Source organism: Loxodonta africana, chromosome 13 (genome assembly GCF_030014295.1).
Source record: "Loxodonta africana isolate mLoxAfr1 chromosome 13, mLoxAfr1.hap2, whole genome shotgun sequence".
In the NCBI taxonomy this organism is placed as follows: Eukaryota; Metazoa; Chordata; class Mammalia; order Proboscidea; family Elephantidae; genus Loxodonta; species Loxodonta africana.
The window spans coordinates 50,405,624-50,427,744 of NC_087354.1; the positions used below are offsets into that span (position 1 = coordinate 50,405,624).

At 37.6% G+C, this 22,121-nt stretch overlaps 1 protein-coding gene across 3 annotated transcripts in view; it reads left to right on the forward strand.

The window, feature by feature from the left end:
- Positions 1–22,121, forward strand: part of DPP8 (dipeptidyl peptidase 8) — a 63,922-nt gene that overhangs the window by 3,525 nt on the left and 38,276 nt on the right. For all 3 annotated transcript variants that reach the window (XM_010598048.3, XM_003418369.4, XM_023558351.2), the window contains 4 exons: positions 1,029–1,298; positions 4,864–4,976; positions 18,761–18,934; positions 20,005–20,173. In XM_010598048.3, the coding sequence (XP_010596350.1) occupies positions 1,029–1,298; positions 4,864–4,976; positions 18,761–18,934; positions 20,005–20,173 (726 nt within the window). The remainder of the gene's footprint in view (positions 1–1,028; positions 1,299–4,863; positions 4,977–18,760; positions 18,935–20,004; positions 20,174–22,121) is intronic.

A 22,121-nucleotide genomic window follows, 5' to 3' on the forward strand; every position in this document is an offset into this window, starting at 1 on the left:
TGGTAGTGTCGTAAGTAATTTAGAAACAGTGCATGTCAGAATATCACACAGTGGCTAGTGATAACACTTTATGTTTTCTCTGATACTTTCCTCACATTGCATTTAAATATTGGGATAGATAAAGGAAAAATACATCTTCTGGATTTGTGAAATGAGAAGAAATATTAGTAGATGAGATATTAATACCATTTTTGGGTTGAACTAGTAAATCGGATTAAAACTTTCATCAGAATATTGATGTTACAAACGTTCAGTGTTTCTACATCGACTACTTCAACTAATTAAAGCCTCTTAAAGATAGTGCCTGTATTTCTCTTATTTTTAATCTTGAGAATAAAAGTTGTACAGTCCATAATAGCAAGCTCATAAGTTTCCTTAAAATACAGCATCACCCTAAGTGATCGTTAAGATAATGATATCTAGGCAAGAGCAGAAGGGTCCAAGAAAAAAGTACCAACCAGTGAAGTTGTCTGGAGTTTAATTTTAAAGAGCTAGTATTTTTTAGTATTTTTATTATCTTGATTAAGTGCCTAGGAAGGTTATTACAAGTACATTGTTTACAACGGTTTTATTATCGTTCTAATTGGTAGTGATTACTTCTGTTAGCTGCAGAAATCCATGTTTATCGAACGTGTTACTTTTTAAAATGCCAAAGCACTTAACTCCCCTGACACATTTAGCCTCACTATTGACATGCTCTTGGGTGGAGCATAGTAGCCAACTGGCACATGGCCTGTTTTCCTTCCAGTGTGGGAAAGAAAACGGAATTTTGGCAAGACATACCCAAGGAGCCTCTTTTATGAAAGTTTCCAAAGGGATTTATAGTCACTAGGAAATGGATGTGACCTCCATTTTTTTTAAATCTCGTTTTCAAACTGAACACAGAGAAAGGGGAACTACTGCTTTTCTTACTAGGTTTCATTGCAGCAGTGCCAAAAAGCACCTTTTTTTGCCCTATCAGACTGTCATTCTGATTAATATAAGAGAAGGCAGGCCTGTGAAGAGCTTCGTGTTCCTTGTTTTTCTAGGAAAATGCAACATGGCAGCAGCAATGGAAACAGAACAGCTGGGTGTTGAGATATTTGAAACCGCAGAGTGTGAGGAGAATATTGAATCACAAGATCAGCCTAAATTGGAGCCGTTTTATGTTGAGCGATATTCGTGGAGTCAGCTTAAAAAGCTGCTTGCTGATACCAGGAAATATCATGGCTACATGATGGCAAAGGCACCGCATGACTTTATGTTTGTGAAGAGAAATGAGCCAGATGGACCTCATTCGGATAGGATCTATTACCTCGGTGAGTCAGAAGTTGTAGTTCCTCAAAGGAAGCTTTCTTAAGTCAAACACGGAGGTTAGATATAATTGGCGTGCAGACTTTGGTGAATAAGTAAATGAGTAAGAGACTTGGTTCCTTCCGTTAAAGGAAAAAAAAAAAAAACCCAAACCTTTTGATTTGAAGAACTTCAGTTTTGGTGCTGTTTTTATTTTGGTTTGTCCCATTCATTTTATTTTTCCTTGCAGGTAACATCATGGATAGACCATGATCTTAATTTCAAAGTCAGAATTAAAGATGCCAGAAATTACTTCTTCCTAAAACTAGTTCCAAATGCCTTTCCCTAGGATTGGTCAGATAAGAAACAAACAATAAAGATAGAGCAATGACTGTCACTATCAGATCATTTCTCACATGTGTGAATGTACCTATAGGACTCATTCTTGACACAAAGGGTATATATATTCTGAATTTTGGCTGGTACTGCCAAATTGCCTCTCCAAAGAAGTTACATTGTTTATATTCCCCTCAGAGTTGTCTCAGAGTATCTATTTCCCAGAACCAACTGTGAGTGAAAAAAAAAACTTCCATCTTTCCTGTTTTGAGGTGGTGAACAGGGTCTCTCATTGTAGTTTTAATTTGTATTTCTCTCTTTATGAATGAGGTTGAACATCTTTTTACATGTTTAAAGGCTTATTCGTATTTCCTTTTCTGTGACTGATCTGTTTATAATCTTTGTCTTTTATTGGATTTTGGATCTTTTCCTCACTGATTGGAAGTTTTTTGTATGACAAAATTAATTAACCCTCAGTGGTATTTTTCCCCCAGTTTTAATTTTCCTTTTTCCTTTGGTGTCTTTGGCAGAAATTTGTATTTTTTTGGTGGCGGGGGGGAGCGGGAGTAATTTTTTTTTTTTACTTTTTGTAGCTTCATGTCATAGCTAGAAAGGCATTTCTAACTCCAGGATTGTACTTTTAAAAATATTTAGTGTTTTCTTTCGACACCTTTCGTAAATTGAATTGTTCATTTAATTTTTGTGTCATTTGGTGGAAAGTGAATTTATTTTGGTGCTGTAACATATGAAGTGGGGAAACTACTTTTTCCTCTTGGATAACTCTCTAGTTATTTTAACAACATATTTTAAATAAACCACCTTTCTCTGTAAGGATTAGAAATGTCACCTTTATCATGTGTTAATGTCCTTATGTATATATTCGGGTCTATTTTTGCACTTTTTTTATTCCATTGATGTGTCTGTCAAATCAAGGGCCAGTACTGTGTTGCTATTATTATTCTAGCTCTATATGTTTTACTATCTGATAGCACTAGTCCCCCTTCATCGCTCTTTTTCACAATTTTGACTTGCTTGTTTTTCTAGAAGAACTTAAAGTTAGCTTGTATAGCGCCCACCTCCCAAATCCTGTTTGTACCATTCTGGGATCACCTTATATTTACAGATAAATTTGGGGAAACTTCAAGCTCAACATCTTTAAGACATTAAGCTTTTCAAGAAAATTGTATTTTCGTTTGTTCAAATCTTTTGTATCCTTCCAAGTTTTAATTTTGTTCCCATATAAATCTTTTTTTTTTTTTTTAATTTTAGTATAATTTAGACTTTTTCTGAGAACCTAACTGGAAGAATTTTTTTCTAATAGAGAATTACACATTTTTGAGGACGTTTATCACAAATGTGGCATACTTAGAGGCAGTAACAAGCATTTTGTCACATTAAAACCACTTGCCATTGAGTCAACTCCACCTCATAACAATCCCATGTATGTCAGAGTAGAGCTGTGCTCCATGAAGTTTTCTATGGATGGTTTTTTAGAGGTTGATCTCCAGGCCTTTCTTCCAAGGTGCCTGTGCGTGGTCTTGAACCTCCCACCTTTCTGTTAGCAGCCAGGTACATCAACTGTTTGTACCATGATCTGCATTTTCACATGTTAAGTTTTGCCTCTTGTTCCTTATGGTACTTACTATGTGGTGCCATAGTGGTTAAGGGCTATGGCTGCTAACCAAAAAGGTCAGCAGTTCGAATCCACCAAGTGCTCCTTGGAAGCTCTATAGGGCAGTTCTACTCTGTCCTATAGGGTCGCTATGAATTGCAATCAGCTAGATACCAATGAATTTGGTTTGGTTTTGGATCCTCGAAAGAAACAGAACTTATTAAAAAGACTTTCCTGAGGACGTCAGCCTGTGTGGACTGCTGTAGCTCTGAAGACTGGTAATATACTGGTGTGTTATCAGGAAAGAAACATGGGGAAAGGCTGTTTTGTGCTTATAGAACTGGTGTGTCTGTACCTAGAATACCAGGAGATTTTTATTTGTCATGGATAAAGCTAAGGAAGACATGAAGCTAGGAGCAGTGTAGACAGGGCCAACTGAGATGATTAGGGGGAATGACTTATTTGAGGAGAGAAGAGAACCTTTTTTTTTTCTTCTTATTTGAGGGCTGAAGGCTCTTAGAAGAAGGCTTATGGAAGATATGATCACATTTTAAAATTATGAATGGTATGGATAGGTCACCACAATCTTTAAGAATTTTAGAACAAGTCAACTCTAGAATATAGAAAATAGATATAAGACAAAATCAAATGTTGAAGTATCAGCCAATGTCAAACTTTTTACTCCAGAAAGCAACACAAACTAAAAAAGATTTAGAAAAATATGGGGATAAGGAAAGATGTGGCTATCTGGGGGCTCATCCCCAGCCTTTGCAGGGGTTAGTATGGAAGGTACCGTGCCCTTCACCTAGCTTTGTCAGAAATACCAGGCTGAGGATCTGTTCCGCCCAAGAGAGAGTTTCTTCTTTTGTAGTGTGATTGTGTTCTCCTTCATTGACTCCCCTAGCTTTTGGAAGTGATACTTTTGTAGCAGTTCTTAGAGTAAAACGGATCTGTTTTGCTTTGGTTCACACCTTCCTAACAGTTGTGTTTCTCGTGTATGTAGCTCATTCTACACTGCTGTCATCTGCCCTCCAGTTATTGGATGATTGCACAGAATAGACCTGACTTCTGCTTAGTTTAGATCTTTTTCTTTTGTCCCCAGTAAAGGACAGGAGATATTTAGCAAATTGGATACCAGATTCAGTGTTGTTTTATATGAGTATACTTTCATTTGAAATGCCATAGGCCTTATTAGTAATTATAGTTTTAGAATTTTTTTAATTGAGAATAAAACAGAATTCAGTTAGAGCTATGGATGTTTCTAAACAAGTACTTTAAATGATTCAGGAAAAGAAGAAACTTGGTGATCTGAAGTTGTCAGACTCCCCCTCCTCGGAATCCCAAGAGTGCATCACCGACTTGTAAAGGACCAACAATTTTCAAAAATTCCTAAAGATAACGGTTGTCTTAACTCTCCTTGAACCATTTTAAACATGCTTTTATTTCTTTTTTTTTATTCCTGAGGAAGAAACTAAGATCTCAATATCAAAATGAAATCTGAGCATTTTTCTATAAAACCTGTTATAGATCCCACAGAATGCAAAATAACACAATATATAGAAGGTGCCATGTACTTTCTACCATGATTGTAGCAAGGATGCTACTTTGTAAAGAAAATAATAAGTTGTTGTTTTCTCTTATAGCCATGTCTGGTGAAAATAGGGAAAATACACTGTTTTATTCTGAAATTCCCAAAACCATCAACAGAGCAGCAGTCTTAATGCTCTCCTGGAAGCCTCTTTTGGATCTTTTTCAGGTAAGATTAAATAATGTTATTCCTGTGATTTGGTGTTTTCAGGTAATGCATGTATTTAGAGGTAGACATTCAATTGGGGTTTTATTCTTGAAGTAGATGTAAATCAGAAGGAACTAAAACATTTTTAGTGAAACTGAAGGATATTACAATTCAAATTTATTTTAACTGCCCTCTCCCTGTGCCTCTATTCCTCCCATCAAGTTTCCAGTCAATATAGTTCTCACAGATTTTGGAGGAAAGGTTCACTTAAAAGAACAATGTATTTCTAGTAGGGTTTTATTTATATCTTTAAATTGAATTTGTAGTTCTGATTTTTAGTAATAGCACAGACTTCAATAAAGGTACTAAGTTCAGTTTTTGTTTTTAGTTAGTATAATTTATGTAAAATCAAAGCTTCGGATTTTTCTCAGTGTTTTTTCTTTAGACAAAAAGGTAAGTAATTATAAATGTCCCAAAGTAAAGATGATATTTTGGGTGCAATTATATGCCTTTTTGGTTGTCATTTATTATTTTTACATTGGTTATTTCTTTACTGAATGACATGTTTTGGCTAAAATGTGGTATTGTTTCTCGTAGGTACTAAGAAACAGTATCCATGTCCACTAATCATTTTAATTGCAGCTGTTGTTTATTATGGATTTTGTTCTTTTATATAGGCTTGTATCTTTTCTTTAAAATGGAAAAATAATCTAGAAATGGTACACTGAACTAATAGAACAGTATGCAGATCATTGAGACAAAGTTCTTTTTTTTTTTCTGAATTTTATTATAGAAAGTTTCAAATCATGCAAAAGTAGAAGAATACATGAACCATTTTCAACAACACTTCTGAAATCTTGGCTATCGGCGTTTCCTATGTAGTCCTACCAACTCCACTCAGCCCCGCCCCCACATCCAGCAGATTCCAGATATGTTATTTCTTTCCTAAATAAATCAGTATGTCCCTCTAAAGGATACAGATTCTTCTTAAACACTACCACAATATCATTATCAAACATAAAAAAAGATTGATCATTTTTTAATATCATCAAATATTCAATTAGTGTTCTTAATGTTCAAATTTCCCTGATGTTTTGATAAATTTTTTCTCTACACTTTTTGCTCAAATCAAGATCTGAATATATTGCACCTAGTGGATTGATCTTTTAAGTTTCTTTTGAGCTATTGATTCCCCGTCCTCCTTTTTTTACCCCCGTTGTAGTTTCTCTGTTGAAGAAACAGAGTTTGTAGGATTATTCAGTCTATATTTTGATGATTACATACTCATGCCGTTATTCGATACATTCTAGCTCCTGTATTTTCTACAAACAAATAGGTAGTTAGATTTAGAGGTGTGATCAGACCTAGGTTTGCTTTTTGTTTGTTTGTTTAAAGTATACTTTAGAGGTGATGTTGTGTACTTCTTTCGGGAGGCATATACAGCCTTAGTTCCCTTCTTGTGCTATTAGCACTCTTAGATTGTTGTCTAGGTCCATTAATTTATTAGGAGTTATAAATGGTGATTTTTTTTTTTCTTTTCACTTATTGACTGAACAAATTCTATAAAGAAAAACTTCTATTCAGTAACTACTGAGATCCAGTTCACTTGGGAAAGGCAGGATAAATGTTTGATTTTTTTCCCTTATATTTGCCATTTTTCAAAATAGTGAATTTGTTTTATAGAGTCCTCCCGAGGATTTTTGGCTTTGGTGCCTTCATGAACTTACAGATTTAAAACTGTTTGATGCCTTTTGATTTTTTGCAGTTATTGATCTTACTGTACAAGTTGTTTTATCTTTGACCAGTTGAAGCCCCTTCAATTTGTTGAATCCTTTTGACATGACTCTGATGGTATTTGATAGTTCTCTTGTTTTCTGGTATGATGAAGATGTTCCATGTTCCTTTTTCATTGCCTGTCCCGTTCTAGGAATCCATCATTTCTCCAAGGAGCCCTGGTTGCTTTAGGGGAAAGAGGTATTAAGAAACCAAGGTCTAGATACTAGGGATGCTCATTATTATTGGGTTGGTAATTGTTTCTAGGTCTTTTCAGTAGATAAACTAGGAAATACATTGTGTGTGTGTTGAAGTCCCTGGGTTGTACAATCAGTTTGCAGTCAGCTGCTAACCTAAAGGTTGTTGGTTCAAACCCACCCAGTGGCACCATGGGAGAAAGGCCTGGCAATCTGCTTTCAAAGAGATTACAGCCAAGAAAACCCTATAGAGTAGTTCTGCTCTGTAACACATGGAGTCACTATGAGTCAGAGTTGATGGCAACAGGTTGGTTTGGTTTGGGTTTTTTTTTTTTTTTTTTGGTGTGTGTATTTGAAATGTATCAATGTGAACTCAACATCAGCTCAGATAAAATATAAGATCAGACTGATACATCCTATTTAAATTCTGCACTACAGAATTTTTAACCTTATTTGTCTTACATATGAATTTCCTTCCTCTGATGACAGAGATCCTAGTTTAAACGACAGCATAATTACTCATTTGCTTTACCCCGTAATACGCACACAGTAGTTTTAATGTGAAAAGCCAGTACACCAATACTATGATTACTCTTAACAGTAACTTGGCATAATGCCCCCAGTTTCCATACTGTTAGATGGATCTGCTTCATTTTGCTTTCCAGTTTTAGGGACTCCTTTATTTTAATTTTGCTTTACAAAGTATTTACATGGTGCCAGAATGCAAAAAAAAAAAAAAATTTTTTTTTTTTTTAGAATGCTCCTTAGAAGCAAGGATGATGAGACTTTGTCTCACATATTTTGGACATTTTATCAGGAGGGACCAGTCCCTGGAGAAGGGTATCATGCTTGATGAAGTTGAGGGTAAAGAAAGGCAGACCCTCAGTGAGATGAATTGACACAGTAGCTGCAACAGTGGGCTCAAGTATGGCAACAATTGTGAGAATGGCGCAGGACTGAGCAGCCAGGCAGTGTTTCGTTCTGTTGTACATAGGGTCACTATGAGTCCGAACCAATTTGACGGCACCAGACAATGAGAACATGGTTCCAAAGTCGTATGTACAAAACAAGCTTTTCTCCCTCTTCCTCTAGATAACTTTTTTAGAGTGGCTTATCCTTTATAAGAAAGGTAAGCAAGTACATAGATATTCATATCCTTCTCCTCTTAAGGAGTAACATTCAGTATACGCTTTTCTCCTCCTTGCAAATGTATGTTCCAGATCACTCCATAGAGGCATATAGGCATTCTTCACTCCTGTTCACATCTGTGTTGTGTGGATCAGTCATATTCAACGAGTTTCCTGTTGATGGATGTTTCCGTTATTTTAGATAGTACTGTAATGAAATGGCTTGTACATAGAATTTTTCACATTTTTTCTTGTGTGCCTTTGAACTGGATTCTTAGAAATGAGATTGCTAGACCAAAAGATATATAAAACCAAAACTAAACCAAACCCAGTGCCGTCAAGTCGATTCTGACTCATAGCGACCCGACCCTATAAGACAGAGTTGAGCTGCCCCATAGAGTTTCCAAGGAGGGCCTGGTAGATTCGAACTGCCAGCCCTTTGATTAAAAGATAATATATGCTTTTGTAATTTTACTAGATATTTCTGTTTCTTTCCATAGGGATTATGTCATTTTGAGTTCCCACCAGCAGAGTTTAAGTGTGCTTGTTTCCCCACAGATTCTCCAACAGTTCATGGGCAGACATTTGGGTTTTTGACATTCTGATAGATGAAGAATGATATTGAGTATAGGGTTTCAAGGCTGTGACCTTTCAGAAGCAGATCACCAGGCCTGTCTTCCGAGGGGCCTCTTGGGTGTGTTCAAACCACCAGTCTTTCGACTAGTAGTCGTGTGCTTAACCGTTTGTGCCACCCTGGGACCCCTGTGTAAGATACTAGCTGTGGGCTTTTCATAGATGCCTTTTATTAGGCTGAGGGTGTTCTCTTTCTAGCTTAAGGGTTTTTGTCAGGAAAATGGGTACTAGATTTTGTCAAATGCTGTTTTTTTGTCACTGAGGTGATCATATGGTTTATCTTTTTTAGTTGGTTAATGTGATAAAATACGCCGATTACTTTTCTAGTGTTAAACCAACCTTGCATTCGTGGGATCGAGCACGTTTGGTTATGATGTTTTCTTTCAAGCATTGTTACATTCCATTTGCTAAAATTTTTTCTACTGTATTTTTACACCAATAACTCTCGCCTTCTGCATTTGTTCGCCAACCACTCCCTCCCCCTGGGGGGTATTTTCATAAATATTGCTGTAAAAAAATTAGCATAGCATGCTTACAAAAACACCTTATGGGAGGAGGGTGCAGTTGGCAAATAAGTGTAGAAGGCATGCATTATTTACATAAAAATAGAGTAGATTTTTAATATCTTCATGAGGGATATTGGTCTGTAGCTTTCTTGTATTTCCTTTGCCCAATTTTGGTATTACAGTTATGCTGGCATCACAGAAAGAGAAGGTATTTCCTCCTTTTTAACTTTCTAGAAGAATTTGTTAGAATTGCTATTATTTCTTCCTTAAATTTTGGTAAAATATGCCAGTGACACTATCTGGGTCTGTTGTTTTCTTTGTGGGAATGTTTTTAACTACAAATTCAATTTCTTTAATAGAAATAAGGATATTTAGGTTTTGTATTTCTTTTTTTTTTTAATAATTTTTATTGTGCTTTAAGTGAAAGTTTACAAATCAAGTCAGTCTGTCACATAATAAGCTTATATACACCTTACTATATACTCCCACTTACTCTCCCCCTAATGAGTCAGCCCTTCCAGTCTCTCCTTTCGTGACCGTTTTGCCAGTTTCTAACCCTCTCTACCCTCCCATCTCCCCTCCAGACAGGAGACGCCAACACAGTCTCAAGTGTCCACCTGATACAAGTAGCTCACTCTTCATCAGCATCTCTTTCCAACCCATTGTCCAGTCCCTTCCATGTCTGATGAGTTGTCTTTGGGAATGGTTCCTGTCCTGGGCCAACAGAAGGTTTGGGGACCATGACCGCCGGGATTCTTCTAGTCTCAGTCAAACCATTAAGTCTGGTCTTTTTATGAGAATTTGTGGTCTGTACCACACTGTTCTCTGGCTCCCTCAGGGGTTCTCTGTTGTTCCCCCTGTCAGGGCAGTCATCGGTTGTGGTCGGGCACCATCTAGTTCTTCTGGTCTCAGGATGATGTAAGTCTCTGGTTCATGTGGCCGTTTCTGTCTCTTGGGCTCATAGTTATCGTGTGACCCGACCACGATTGGTGTTCTTCATTTTCCTTTGATCCAGGTGGCTTGAGACCAATTGATGCATCTTAGGTGGCCGCTTGTTAGCATTTAAGACCCCAGATGCCACACTTCAAAGTGGGATGCAGAATGTTTTCATAATAGAATTATTTTGCCAATTGACTTAGAAGTCCCCTTAAGCCATAGTCCCCAAACCCCCGCCTTTGCTCTGCTGACCTTTGAAGCATTCAGTTTATCCCAGAAACTTCTTTGCTTTTGGTCCAGTCCATTTGATCTGACCTTCCGTGTATTGAGTATTGTCCTTCCCTTCACCTAAAGTAGTTCTTATCTACTAACTAATCAGTAAATAACCCTCTCCCATCCTCCCTCCCTCCCCCTCCTCGTAACCACAAAAGTATGTGTTCTTCTCAGTTTATACTATTTCTCAAGATCTTATAATAGTGGTCTTATATAATATTTGTCCTATTGCCTCTGACTAATTTCACTCAGCATAATGCCTTCCAGGTTCCTCCATGTTATGAAATGTTTCACAGATTAGTCACTGTTCTTTATTGATGCGTAGTATTCCATTGTGTGAATATACCATAATTTATTTAACCATTCATCCGTTGATGGACACCTTGGTTGCTTCCAGCTTTTTGCTATTGTAAACAGTGCTGCAATAAACATGGGTGTGCATATATCTGTTTGTATGAAGGCTCTTGTATCTCTAGGGTATATTGCGAGGAGTGGGATTTCTGGGTTGTATGGTTTTTTTTATGGTAGTTCTATTTTTAACTTTTTAAGAAAATGCCAGATAGATTTCCAAAGTGGTTGTACCATTTGACATTCCCACCAGCAGTGTATAAGAGTTCCAATCTCTCCGCAGCCTCTCCAACGTTTATTATTTTGTGTTTTTTGGATTAACACCAGCCTTGTTGGAGTGAGATGGAATCTCATCGTAGCTTTAATTTGCATTTCTCTAATGGCTAATGATCAAGAGCATTTTCTCATGTATCTGTTAGCTGCCTGAATATCTTCTTTAGTGAAGTGCGTGTTCATATCCTTTGCCCACTTTTTGATTGGGTTGTTTGTCTTTTTGTGGTTGCGTTTTAACAGAATCATACAGATTTTAGAGATCAGGTGCTGGTCGGAGATGTCATAGCTGAAAATTTTTTCTCAATCTGTAGGTGGTCTTTTTACTCTTTTGGTGACGTCTTCAGATGAGTTGTATTTCTTTTTGAGTGAGCTTTGGTTTCTGTCTTTTAAGGAATGTGTATATTTTATCTGAGTTATCAAATGTATTGGCATAAAGTTCATAATATTCTTTTATCTTTTTAATATCTGTAGAATCTTCAGTGATGTTCCTGTCTCAATCCTGATATTGGTAGTTTGCTCTGCTCACTTTTTTTTTTCCCTCATCAATTTGGTTTCATGATTTCCTCTGTCATTTTTCTGTTTTCTGTTTCATTGTTTTATGCTCTGATCCTAATTATTTTCTTTCTTCTACTTCCCTTAGATCTCATTTGCTCTAATTTTTCTGGGTTTTTTTTTTTTTTTTTTTTTTTGCTTTTTTATTGTACTTTAGATGAAGGTTTATGGAGCAAATTAGTTTCTCATTAAACAATACATATTGTTCTGTAACATTGGTTGCCAACCCCACAACATGCCAACACTCTCCCCTTCTCAACCCTGGGTTCCCCATTACCAGCTTTCCTGTCCCCTCCTGACTTCTTGCCTTGCCCCTAGGCTGGCGTGCCCATTTAGTCTTCATTTTGTTTTATGGGCCTGTCTAATCTTTGGCTGAAGGGTGAACCTCAGGAGTGACTTCAGTACTGAGTTAAAAGGGTGTCGGGGGCCATACTCTTGGGGTTTCTCCAGTCTCTGTCAGACTAGCAAGTCTGGTCTTTTTTTCTAAGTCAGAATTTTGTTCTACGTTTTTCTCCAGCTCTGTCCAGGATCCTCTTTTGTAATCACTATCAGAGCAGTCAGTGATGGTAGCCAGGCACCATCTAGTTGTGCTGGACTCAGTCTGGTAGGCTGTGGTAGTTGTGGTCCTTTGGTCCTTTGGACTAATCTTTCCCTTGTGTCTTTGGTTGTCTTCTTTCTCCCTTGCTCCAGACAGAATGGGACCAGTGGTATTTCTTAGTTGGCTGCTCACGAGCTTTTAAGACCTCAGATGCTACTCATCGAAGTTGAATGTAGAACATTTTCTTTATAAACTGTTATGCCAGTTGAGCTAGATATCCCCCAAGACCATGGTCCCCAGCCCTCAGCCCAGTAATTCCGTCCTTCAGGGAGTTTGGATGTATCTACAAAGCTTCCATGACCTTGCCTTGGTCAAGTTGTGCTGACTTCCCCAGTATTATGTACTGTCTTAGCCTTTACCAAGATAGGTTATATCTTAAGTCAGTCTCTCTAGAGATAATAAAAGACAGAAGCAAGCAGAGAGACATGGGGTCCTCACACCACCAAGAAACAGGAGCCAGGAGAATAGCACGTCCTTTTGACCTGGGGTCCCTGCACTGAGAACCACCTCAACTGGGACAAGAACCTTCCCCCAGAGCCAACGGAGAGAGAAAGCTTTCCCCTAAAGCTGGCACCCTGAATTTGGACTTCTAGGCTCCTAGACTGTGGGAGAATAAATTGTTCTTTGTTAAAACCACCCACTTGTGGTATTTCTGTTATAGCAGCACTAGATAAGACACATCCCTTCTTTTCTTATGCAGGCATTTAGTATTATAAATTTCCCTATAAGTACTGCTTTTGATATGTTGCATCTTCATGTTAATTTAGTTCAAAATTCTTCCTGATTTTCTTTTAATTCATTATTTAGAAGTGTACTATTTAGTTTCCAAATATTTGGGAATTTTCCAGAGATATTTCTGTTACTGACTTGTAATTTAATTCCATTGCAATCAGAAAACATACTTCATGTGACTTGAATGCTTTTCAATTTATTGAGTTTTGTGCTTTTGCCAAGGATAATTTTAGTCTGTCTTGGTAAATGTTCCTCGTGCACTTGAAAAGAATATGTATTCTGCTGTTGTGGAGTGTTCTATAAATATCAATTAGATCGAGGTGGTTAATTGTGTTGATCATGTCTTCTATGGTCCTTACTGATTTTCTATTTGTTTTACCAGATACTGAAAGAGGGGTTGTTAAAATTTGAAATCGCCAACCATACATGTGGATTTGACTTTTTTCCTTGCAGTTCTGTTAGTTTTTGCTGTATGTATTTTCAAGCTGTGTTTTTAGGCTCATAAGTGGATAGGATTGCTATGTCCTCCTGATGAACTGACTTCTTTATTGTTACGAAATAGCCTTCTTTGTCTCTGGTAATGTTCTTTGCTCTGAAATTTAGTTTGGTATTCATATAGCCGCTCCAGATTTCTTTTGATTAGTGTTACCAAACCCAAACCAAACTCAGCGCCATCAAGTCGATTCCGACTCATAGTGACCCTATAGGACAGAGTAGAACTGCCCCATAGAGTTTCCAAGTAGCACCTGGCGGATTTGAACTGCTGAACCTTTGATTAGCAGCCATAGCACTTAAACACTACACCACCAGGGTTTCCTTTGATTAGTGTTAGCGTAGAATATGTCTTTCTGTCTTTTTACCTTTCTCCAAACAGATTTATTAAGATATAATTCACATAACATGCAGTTCGCCCCCAAAACTTAAACAGTTCAGTGGCTTTTAATATGGTCACAGAGTTGTGCATTAGACATCCCAATCAACATTAGAATATTTTCATTACCCTAAAAAGAAACCCTTCACCTCTTAACCATCTAGTGAAATCCCTTTCTCCTCCATCTCTAAAAAAAACCAAACCACATCCTGTTGAGTTGGTTCCAACTCATGGCAACCCCACAAGTTTCAGAATAGAACTACACTCGACTGGGTTTTCAGTGCCTGCGATCTTTCCAAAAGTAGATCACCAGACCTTTTTTCCAAAGCACCTTTTGGATGGATTCAAACTGCCAACCTTTCAGTTAGTAGCCGAACACTTAAACATTTGGGGTTTTTTTCCTCCCTTCCGTTCTATCAGTTTTTGCTTGATGCACCTTGTGGCTCTGTTTTTAAGTGCATATAAATTTGTAATATTTATACCTTCTTAATGGATTGACTCTCATATCATTATATAATACTCTTTTTTGTCTCTAGTAACAATTTTTTCTTGAAGTCTGTTTTGTCTGATGTTGATATAGCCACTCCAGCTCTCTTAAGTACTGTTTGCATGGAATATCTTTTTCTGTTCTTTTACTTTCAACCTATTTGTGTCTTTGAATCTAAAGGAAGTTTCTTTCAGACAGTATATAATTGGAGCGTGTTTTTTTTAATTTGTTCTTTCAATCTCTGCCTTTTAATTAGAAAGTTTAATTCATTTACATTTAATTATGGATGAGGAAGGGCTACTTGTGCCATTTTGGATTTTTTTTTTTTTTTTGCCTATATATTTTTATGTCTGTAAACATTTTCTAGGATGTATGTTTAGTTATCTTCTTAGTGGTTGCCCCAGGGGCAACAATTAACATCTGAATATATAACAATCTAGTTCAAATTAATACCAACTTAGTTACACTTAAATATAAAAACTGCTCCTGTTTAGCTCTACCCTCCTTTATGCTGTCATTATCACAATTATAGCTTTATACATTGTCTGCCCATCGACATAGATTTATAGTTAGTATTTTATGTAGTTATCTTTTAAATTGTATAGGAATATAAGAGTTGTTGTTACTGTTAGTTGCCATGCAGTCAGTTCCGACTCATAGCAACCCTGTGTTACTAACCAAAAATACATAACACAGACTTGTTTTTGCTTATACAGTCATGTGTTGCTTGACTTCCATGATATGTTCTGTGAAATAGGACATTTTGTGATTTGGATGCAGTGCAAACATCCAGGTCCATGGGTGTCATGTATTGAATTGTGTCCCCCAAAAACGTGTCACCTTGGTTAAGGCATGATTCCCAGTATTATGTGGTTGTCCTCCATTTTGTTACTGATATAATTTTCCTATGTGCTGTAAATCCTAATCTCTGCCTGTGGTTAGGTTACGTTAAAGAGGGTTAGGGTGGAATGTAACACCCTTACTTAGGTCACATCCCTGATCCAGCATAAAGGGAGATTCCCTGGGGTGTGGCCTGCACCACCTTTTATCTTATAAGAGATAAAGGAAAGCGAGCAGAGAGTGGGGGACCTCATACCACCAAGAAAGCAGCACTGGGACCAGAGCGCATCCTTTGGACCTGAGGTTCCTGCACAGAAAAGCACCTAGACCAGAGGAAGGTTGATGACAAGGGCCTTCCTCCAGAGCCAGCAGGGAAAGCAAGCCTTCCCTGGAGCTGACATCCTGAGTTTTGACTTCTAGCCTATTAGACTGTGAGAGAATAAACATCTATTTCTTGAAGCCATCTACTTGGGCTATTTCTATTATAGCAGCACTAGATAACTAAAACAGTGGGGCTCCCAGGTTCACGGGCCTGGGGGCTGCTGTGTGACATGCGGCCAGGGTAGCTCCTGCTATGGATACCTCAGATGAGCACTCAGCCAGGTTCTGCCCAGTGCTCGGCCCCACAGCCCTGTGAGGGTCATGGCAGGGAGGCTCCAGGTATGGGCCCAGGCAGCAAGGAAGCAGTCTCAGTGACCCAGCACCCCCACCCAGCCAGGCCCTGTGATGCCTGTCATCAGCCTTGGGCGCTCAGGAGCAGGATCGGTTGCCTTTTCCTCCCAGCAGCAGGGGCACCTGTTCCCACATGTGGGGGCAGTAGGCAGGTTTGCTGCCAAGTCGGGCTGCGGCATCCATTGGAGGGTGAGCACCAGAGCACAAACCTGTGTGCTGTTGGACATTGCCCAAACAGACGTTATGCAGTGCATTACTAGTTAACCTTTTCTGGTGATCTTAATTCTTCATGCTAATTCAAGTTACTGTCTAGTGTTTCCTTTGGATATCATTTTTCTCTACCTGAAAGACTTCATTTAACATTTCTTGTAGTATGGGTCTGCTTGTGATTTAATTCTTTTGGCTTTTATATTTCTAAAGGAGTTTTTATTTCACCTTCAGTTTTGAAAGAGATTTTTGCTGGGTATAAAATTCTCAAACAGTTTTTATGTTTCAGTACTTTAAAGATTTTGCTCCACTGTCTCCTTGCTTACATTCTAAAATCTGCTGTCTTCCCTATCTTTGTTCCTCAGTATGTAACTTTCTTTTTCCTCTGGCTGCTTTTAAGATGTTCTGTTTTTCATTGTTTTTGAATTTTTACGATGTGCCTTGTATTTTTCTTCATGTACTTTGTCTTTGAGTTCATTATGTGTTTAAAAACATTTTCTGTCCTCTCTCCTCTCCTTTTCAGTCAGAGTCTCCAATTATTTACACATTAAGCCATTCAGAGTTGTCTCACAGCTCACTGATGATGCTCTGTTCAATTTTCGAAGTTTTTCCCCATTTCATTTTGGATATTTTCTTCTGCTGTGTTTTTAAACTCACTGATCTTTTCTTCTGCAATGTCTAATCTGCCATTAGTCTCATACGTTGTAGTTGTAGTCTCTATTTTTGATTTGGAGCTTTTTTATGTCTTCCATGTCTGAAGCTTTTAGACTTTTGGAACACAGTTATAATAACTGCTTTAGTATCCTTATCTTCTAATTTTATCATCTGTGCCAGTTCTCATAGCAACCCTGTATGACAGAGTAGAACTGCCCCATAGAGTTTCCAGGGAGCACCTGGTGGATTTGTACAGCTGACCTTTTGGTTAGCAGCTGTAGCATTTAACCACTACGCCACTAGGATCACTCTGAGTTGGAATTGACTCGACAGCAACGGGTTTGGTTTTTTGGTATCGGTTCTGGATTAATTGATTTTTTCCCCTTTTTATTATGAGTTGTGTTTTCCTGCTGTTTTGCCTGCATGGTAAGTTTTTCTTAGGTTCTGTGCATTATCAATTTTATCTTGTTGAGTTTGTTATATTCCTATAAATATACTTAAGGTTTGTTCTTGGACACAATTAAGTTACTCAAAAACTGCTCCTTTTTGGGTCCTGTTTTTAAGATCTGTTAAGCAGGGCCAGAGTCACATTTATTCTAGGTCTAAGATTCCTAACTACCAAAGCAAGAGTCTTTCTCTAACCAGTGTCCCATGAATTATGAGGTTTCCCAGTCTGGCTGGTGGGAACAGGTACTACCATCCAGCCCTGTGTAAAAACTGGGTACTTGTCCTCAGGTCTTTTAGGGTGGCCCCTTTCCTGTCCTCTGGTGATTTCCTTACACATGCACTGATCATGCTGCATACTTAAGAGAGACACCTGCTCTTGGTGTAGTTCTTTCCTCATCATTACTTTGTTCTGCACACCCTAGCTGTCTTTGTCTCCTTGCGTGCTCACCTGTATCTCCTTAACTCAGGAAGTCTTCCAGTTCCTGTTCTTCCATCTTGGTTGGAAGCAGAGGTTGGTTTCATTTTTAACATTTGTATCTCTGATCCACTTGGAATGTGTGAGAAGTAAACCCAGTTTTATCTTTTACTGATTTAAAAAGTCCCATCTTTTCCCCATCACCCTTTCCTTACTAGTTTCTGTATTTAGTTTTCCATTTTGGATCTGCTGTTCTGTTGGTTTTTCTCTTTATTCATGTGTCAAAAGTTATTTATTATAAAAATTTTAATTTTTTAGTATCTGATAACTCTAGCCATATTCCTTGCAGTTGATCTTTTTCAGGGTTCTTTTTTACCATCTTGCTTGTTTATTCTTTCAAATAATAAATTTTGTAATCACAATGTTATAAATACAGAGTTCTCTAAGGACCTCGGAGGTCATGGTCCCCAGACTTTCTGTTAGCCCAAGACAGGAACCATTCCCACAGCCAACTCTTCAGACTGGACTATAAGGTAGAAAATGATACTGGTGAAGAGTGAGCTTGGATTGAGTAGACACATGAGACTATGTGGGCAGCTCCTGTCCAGAGGGGAGATGAGAAGGCAGAGGGGGACAGAAGCTGACTGAATGGACATGAAAGAGGGTGGAGAGAAGGAGTGTGCTGTGTCATTCATTGGGGGAGAGCAACTAGAAGTATATAGCAAGGTATATATGAATTTTTGAATGAGAGACTGACTTGATTTGTAAACTTTCACTTAAAGCACAATGAAAATTTTAAAAAATAATGGTTCTAGAAAAAAATAAATACTGAGTTCTGTCGTGAAGGATAATTTCTTAGCTCTGAAATTTCTTGTGTTCTGATTATAAAGCACTAAGACATATTAGGTACAGATCCAGCCTGGTGACGGTTAGGGAGAAAAAGAGGGAAGATATTCAAACATAATCACATACTCAGAACTACATTTGGCTTTGACGGAAACAGTCTTAAGAGACAGTTAAAACAAAAGGGTCAGAATTAATAAAAGTTCATGAAAATCTGTTCCATGAATTTGCTTTTTTCGTAGTGGAGCCTAACATACATATGCAGATGTGCATGTATGTAATTAAACACTAATAAACATGACACGAAAAGAAATGTATATAACTAGGTGGGCTTTTAGCAGGATTCTGTGGTTGTCTCTCTTTTTAACCTCACAAGTTTTCAGAAGCCTGTGGTAGCTGACTGCTCTTTCCTTTGCATTAGGCAACACTGGACTATGGGATGTATTCTCGAGAAGAAGAGCTATTAAGAGAAAGAAAACGCATTGGAACAGTTGGAATTGCTTCTTATGATTATCACCAAGGAAGCGGAACATTTCTGTTTCAAGCCGGTAGTGGAATTTATCATGTAAAAGATGGAGGGCCACAAGGATTTACCGTAAGTTTGAGTGAGTTGTTAGTTGCTGTCGAGTCGATTCTGACTCATGGCGACCCCATGTGTGTGGAGTAGAACTGCTCCATAGGGTTTTCAAGGCTCTGACCTTTCGGAAGCAAATTGCCAGGCCTGTCTTCTAAGGCTCCTCTGGGTGGGTTCAAACTGCCAGCCTTCCAGCTGCTAGTTGAGCACCTAACCATTTATGCCACCCAGGGACTTCTAAGTTTGATTGTACTGCTCATTAAATCTTTTTTGGATCCTAAAGATTTTTTTGCACTCAAATCAGAAAAATAATTAACAAGCAAACCAAAAATTTGTTTGCCTGACAAATAAGAAATTTAGTAGTAATAAAAAAAAATGGATGTTACTTTCCAGTGTCTAGAATTAATAATTTTTAGTTTTGTATGGAAGATTAACTTGAACTGTAAACTTTCACTTACAATAAAAAATAATAATTTTTTTAATGGTATTAGTATGCGTTTTTTTTTTAATGTTAAATATACCTACTGTAAGAAGACAGTAAAGGACATTAATGCCCTTTTTTATGTGTAAATGCTGACAGGGATTTTGGAAAATGATGTTATCACAAGACAATCCATTTTTCCCTTAAAAGTTTTAATTTATCCTAATAAATTAAGGTGGATTTTAAATGGTTGTATTTCTTGCAATTTCTTATGTGCTATTAGAACTACTATTTCTATAGAGTTGTGATGATTCTGGCTTTTATTATATTTTTATGGGCAAACTTTTGAATTGGTAAAATTAATTTTAAATATATAGTACATATTTAATACATGTTTGATAAAATATCTAATAATAATTACCCCATTAAGCAGCTTTGGGCAATAAAGTGATAATGTCTTTCTTTCTTCTCCTGTTAACTTTAGCATTCTAATTCATAGGGAAAGAAAATTAGTCCTTCCTTATAAGTTAAGGCATATGAGAGTCTCTGTTTTTCTGGGGAACCATTATCATGGTTGGCATTTACCTAGACGTTCTTACAGGAAGGGTGCTGGCAGGTGGAGTGATACATCACCTTAATACTTGCCTTAGAATGATGTTTATTTTTCTAGCAACAACCCTTACGACCGAACTTAGTGGAGACTAGTTGTCCCAACATACGGATGGACCCAAAATTATGCCCTGCTGATCCAGACTGGATTGCATTTATACATAGCAATGACATCTGGATATCCAACATCGTAACCAGAGAGGAGAGGAGGCTCACCTACGTGCATAATGGTAATGCAGAAGTCTTCAAACATACTTTCCTGAAAAAATTTCTAAAATTTAATTTGCTTTTGTGTGCATTTTGAAATTGAAGCAAGCAGCATGATCTTTACATTTTAAATTCATATCTGGTTTTGGCTCTGTCATTAATTCTAAAACCCAAAAAGCTCTGAAAACGGAAAGGTTTTCATTAGCTTAGTGCAAAAACTCAGTTCGTGGCAAAATCTGACCTGACGTGACCTGACCTCAGGATATTTATAATCCTAATCCTACTTAGTGTGCCTATTCATAAGTTTGCTGCAGGAATGTTGATGTATTTGATTACAGGGTATTTGATTACCTTGCTGCAGAGCTTACATAATATATGGTAGATGTACAGTATATCTAAAATCCTCAAAACTCTGAATTCTAAACACTTATGGACTCAAGCTTTTTGGGTAAGGGATTATTGGTTCGTACTGTACGTTCATTTCGTACAATATAGAAAACACAGATAATCAAAAAAATAATAAAACTTGCATGTAAAATTAAAATCAATGCTACAAACGTACTAAACCCAAACCAAACTCATTGCTGTCGAGTCAATTCCAACTCATAGTGACCCTGTCAGACAGAGTAGAACTGCCTTATAGGGTTTCCAAGGAGTGGCTGGTGGATTCAAACAGCCGTAGCAGTTTGCAGCCATAGCTGTTAACCACTCTGCCACCAGGGCTGCTAACCAAAAGGTCGTCAGTCCGAATCCACCAGCTGGTCCTTGGAAACTGTATGGGGCAGTTCTGCTCTGTCCTATAGGGTGGCTGTGAGTCAAAATCAACCCAACAGCAGTGGGTTTACACACCTACTGGTCTGGCGAAAGTGAAAAAGATTGAGACCATCAAATATATAATACAACCATTTCAGGAAACTGGCAGTTTGTTGTAAACATATACTAACCATACTACCCAGCTTTTCCCCTCCTTGATATTTATTCAAGAGAAATAAAAACATATGTCCACAAAAACCCTTTTATGTGGATGCTCATGGCATCTTTACTCATAATACCAAAGACGGGAAGCAGCCCAGATACTCATTAACAAGAGAATGGATAGAAGAGTGTGATATACTTCTACAATGGAGTAGGACTTCATAATAACCAGGAATGAACTACTGGTGTATGTAACAACGTTAATAAACCTCAGAAGAAGCCAGACATCTCTGAACAATATGTGTAATAATTGTTCAGTGTGAACCTAACTTGCTGTGCAAACTTTCACTGAAAACTCAATAAAATATTATTAAAAATAAGCCAGACACAAAATATATACTCTGTGATTTCATTTATGTAAAATTCTAGAATATGCAAAACCAGCCTGTGGTGATAGAAATCAGATGACTGCTTCTTTGGCAGTGGACATTGACTGGGAAGGGGCATGAGAAAATATTCTAGGGGGCTGGAAATAGTCTGTCTTAATAGGGATGTGATTACAAAAGTATATGCATTTGGCAAATGAAGATTTATAAATTATACAACAATGGGGAAAAAAAAACCTTGCCTGTGATCCCACTACCTGCAGATAAGCACTGATAACATCTTGGTTTATATCCCAACACTTTTTGAGAAATACCTGTGTATAGTATTTTTATAAGTGGATTCACAGTGTATATTCCATTCAGTAAAGTGCATTTTTTCATTTAAGTGTTGTAAACATTTCCCCATGTCAGAAAATCTTCAATGATTGTGATTTTTAAAAGCAGTTTCCTTTCTTCGAATTCTTTCCTGGAAATGAAAGTGTGAAAGCAGATGAAAGCTGAACTGCTCTGGGGAAATGGGAGGGAGGAGGAGCGGAGGAGGTATATGGTCTACCAGTTCTGTTCCAGGTCTAAAGATTTACTGTTCTGTACAGGAGAATTGTAAGTCACTTTGACCCTTTACATGCATTGTTTTCTTCCACGATTCTAGTGAAATGGGAAAATAATAACA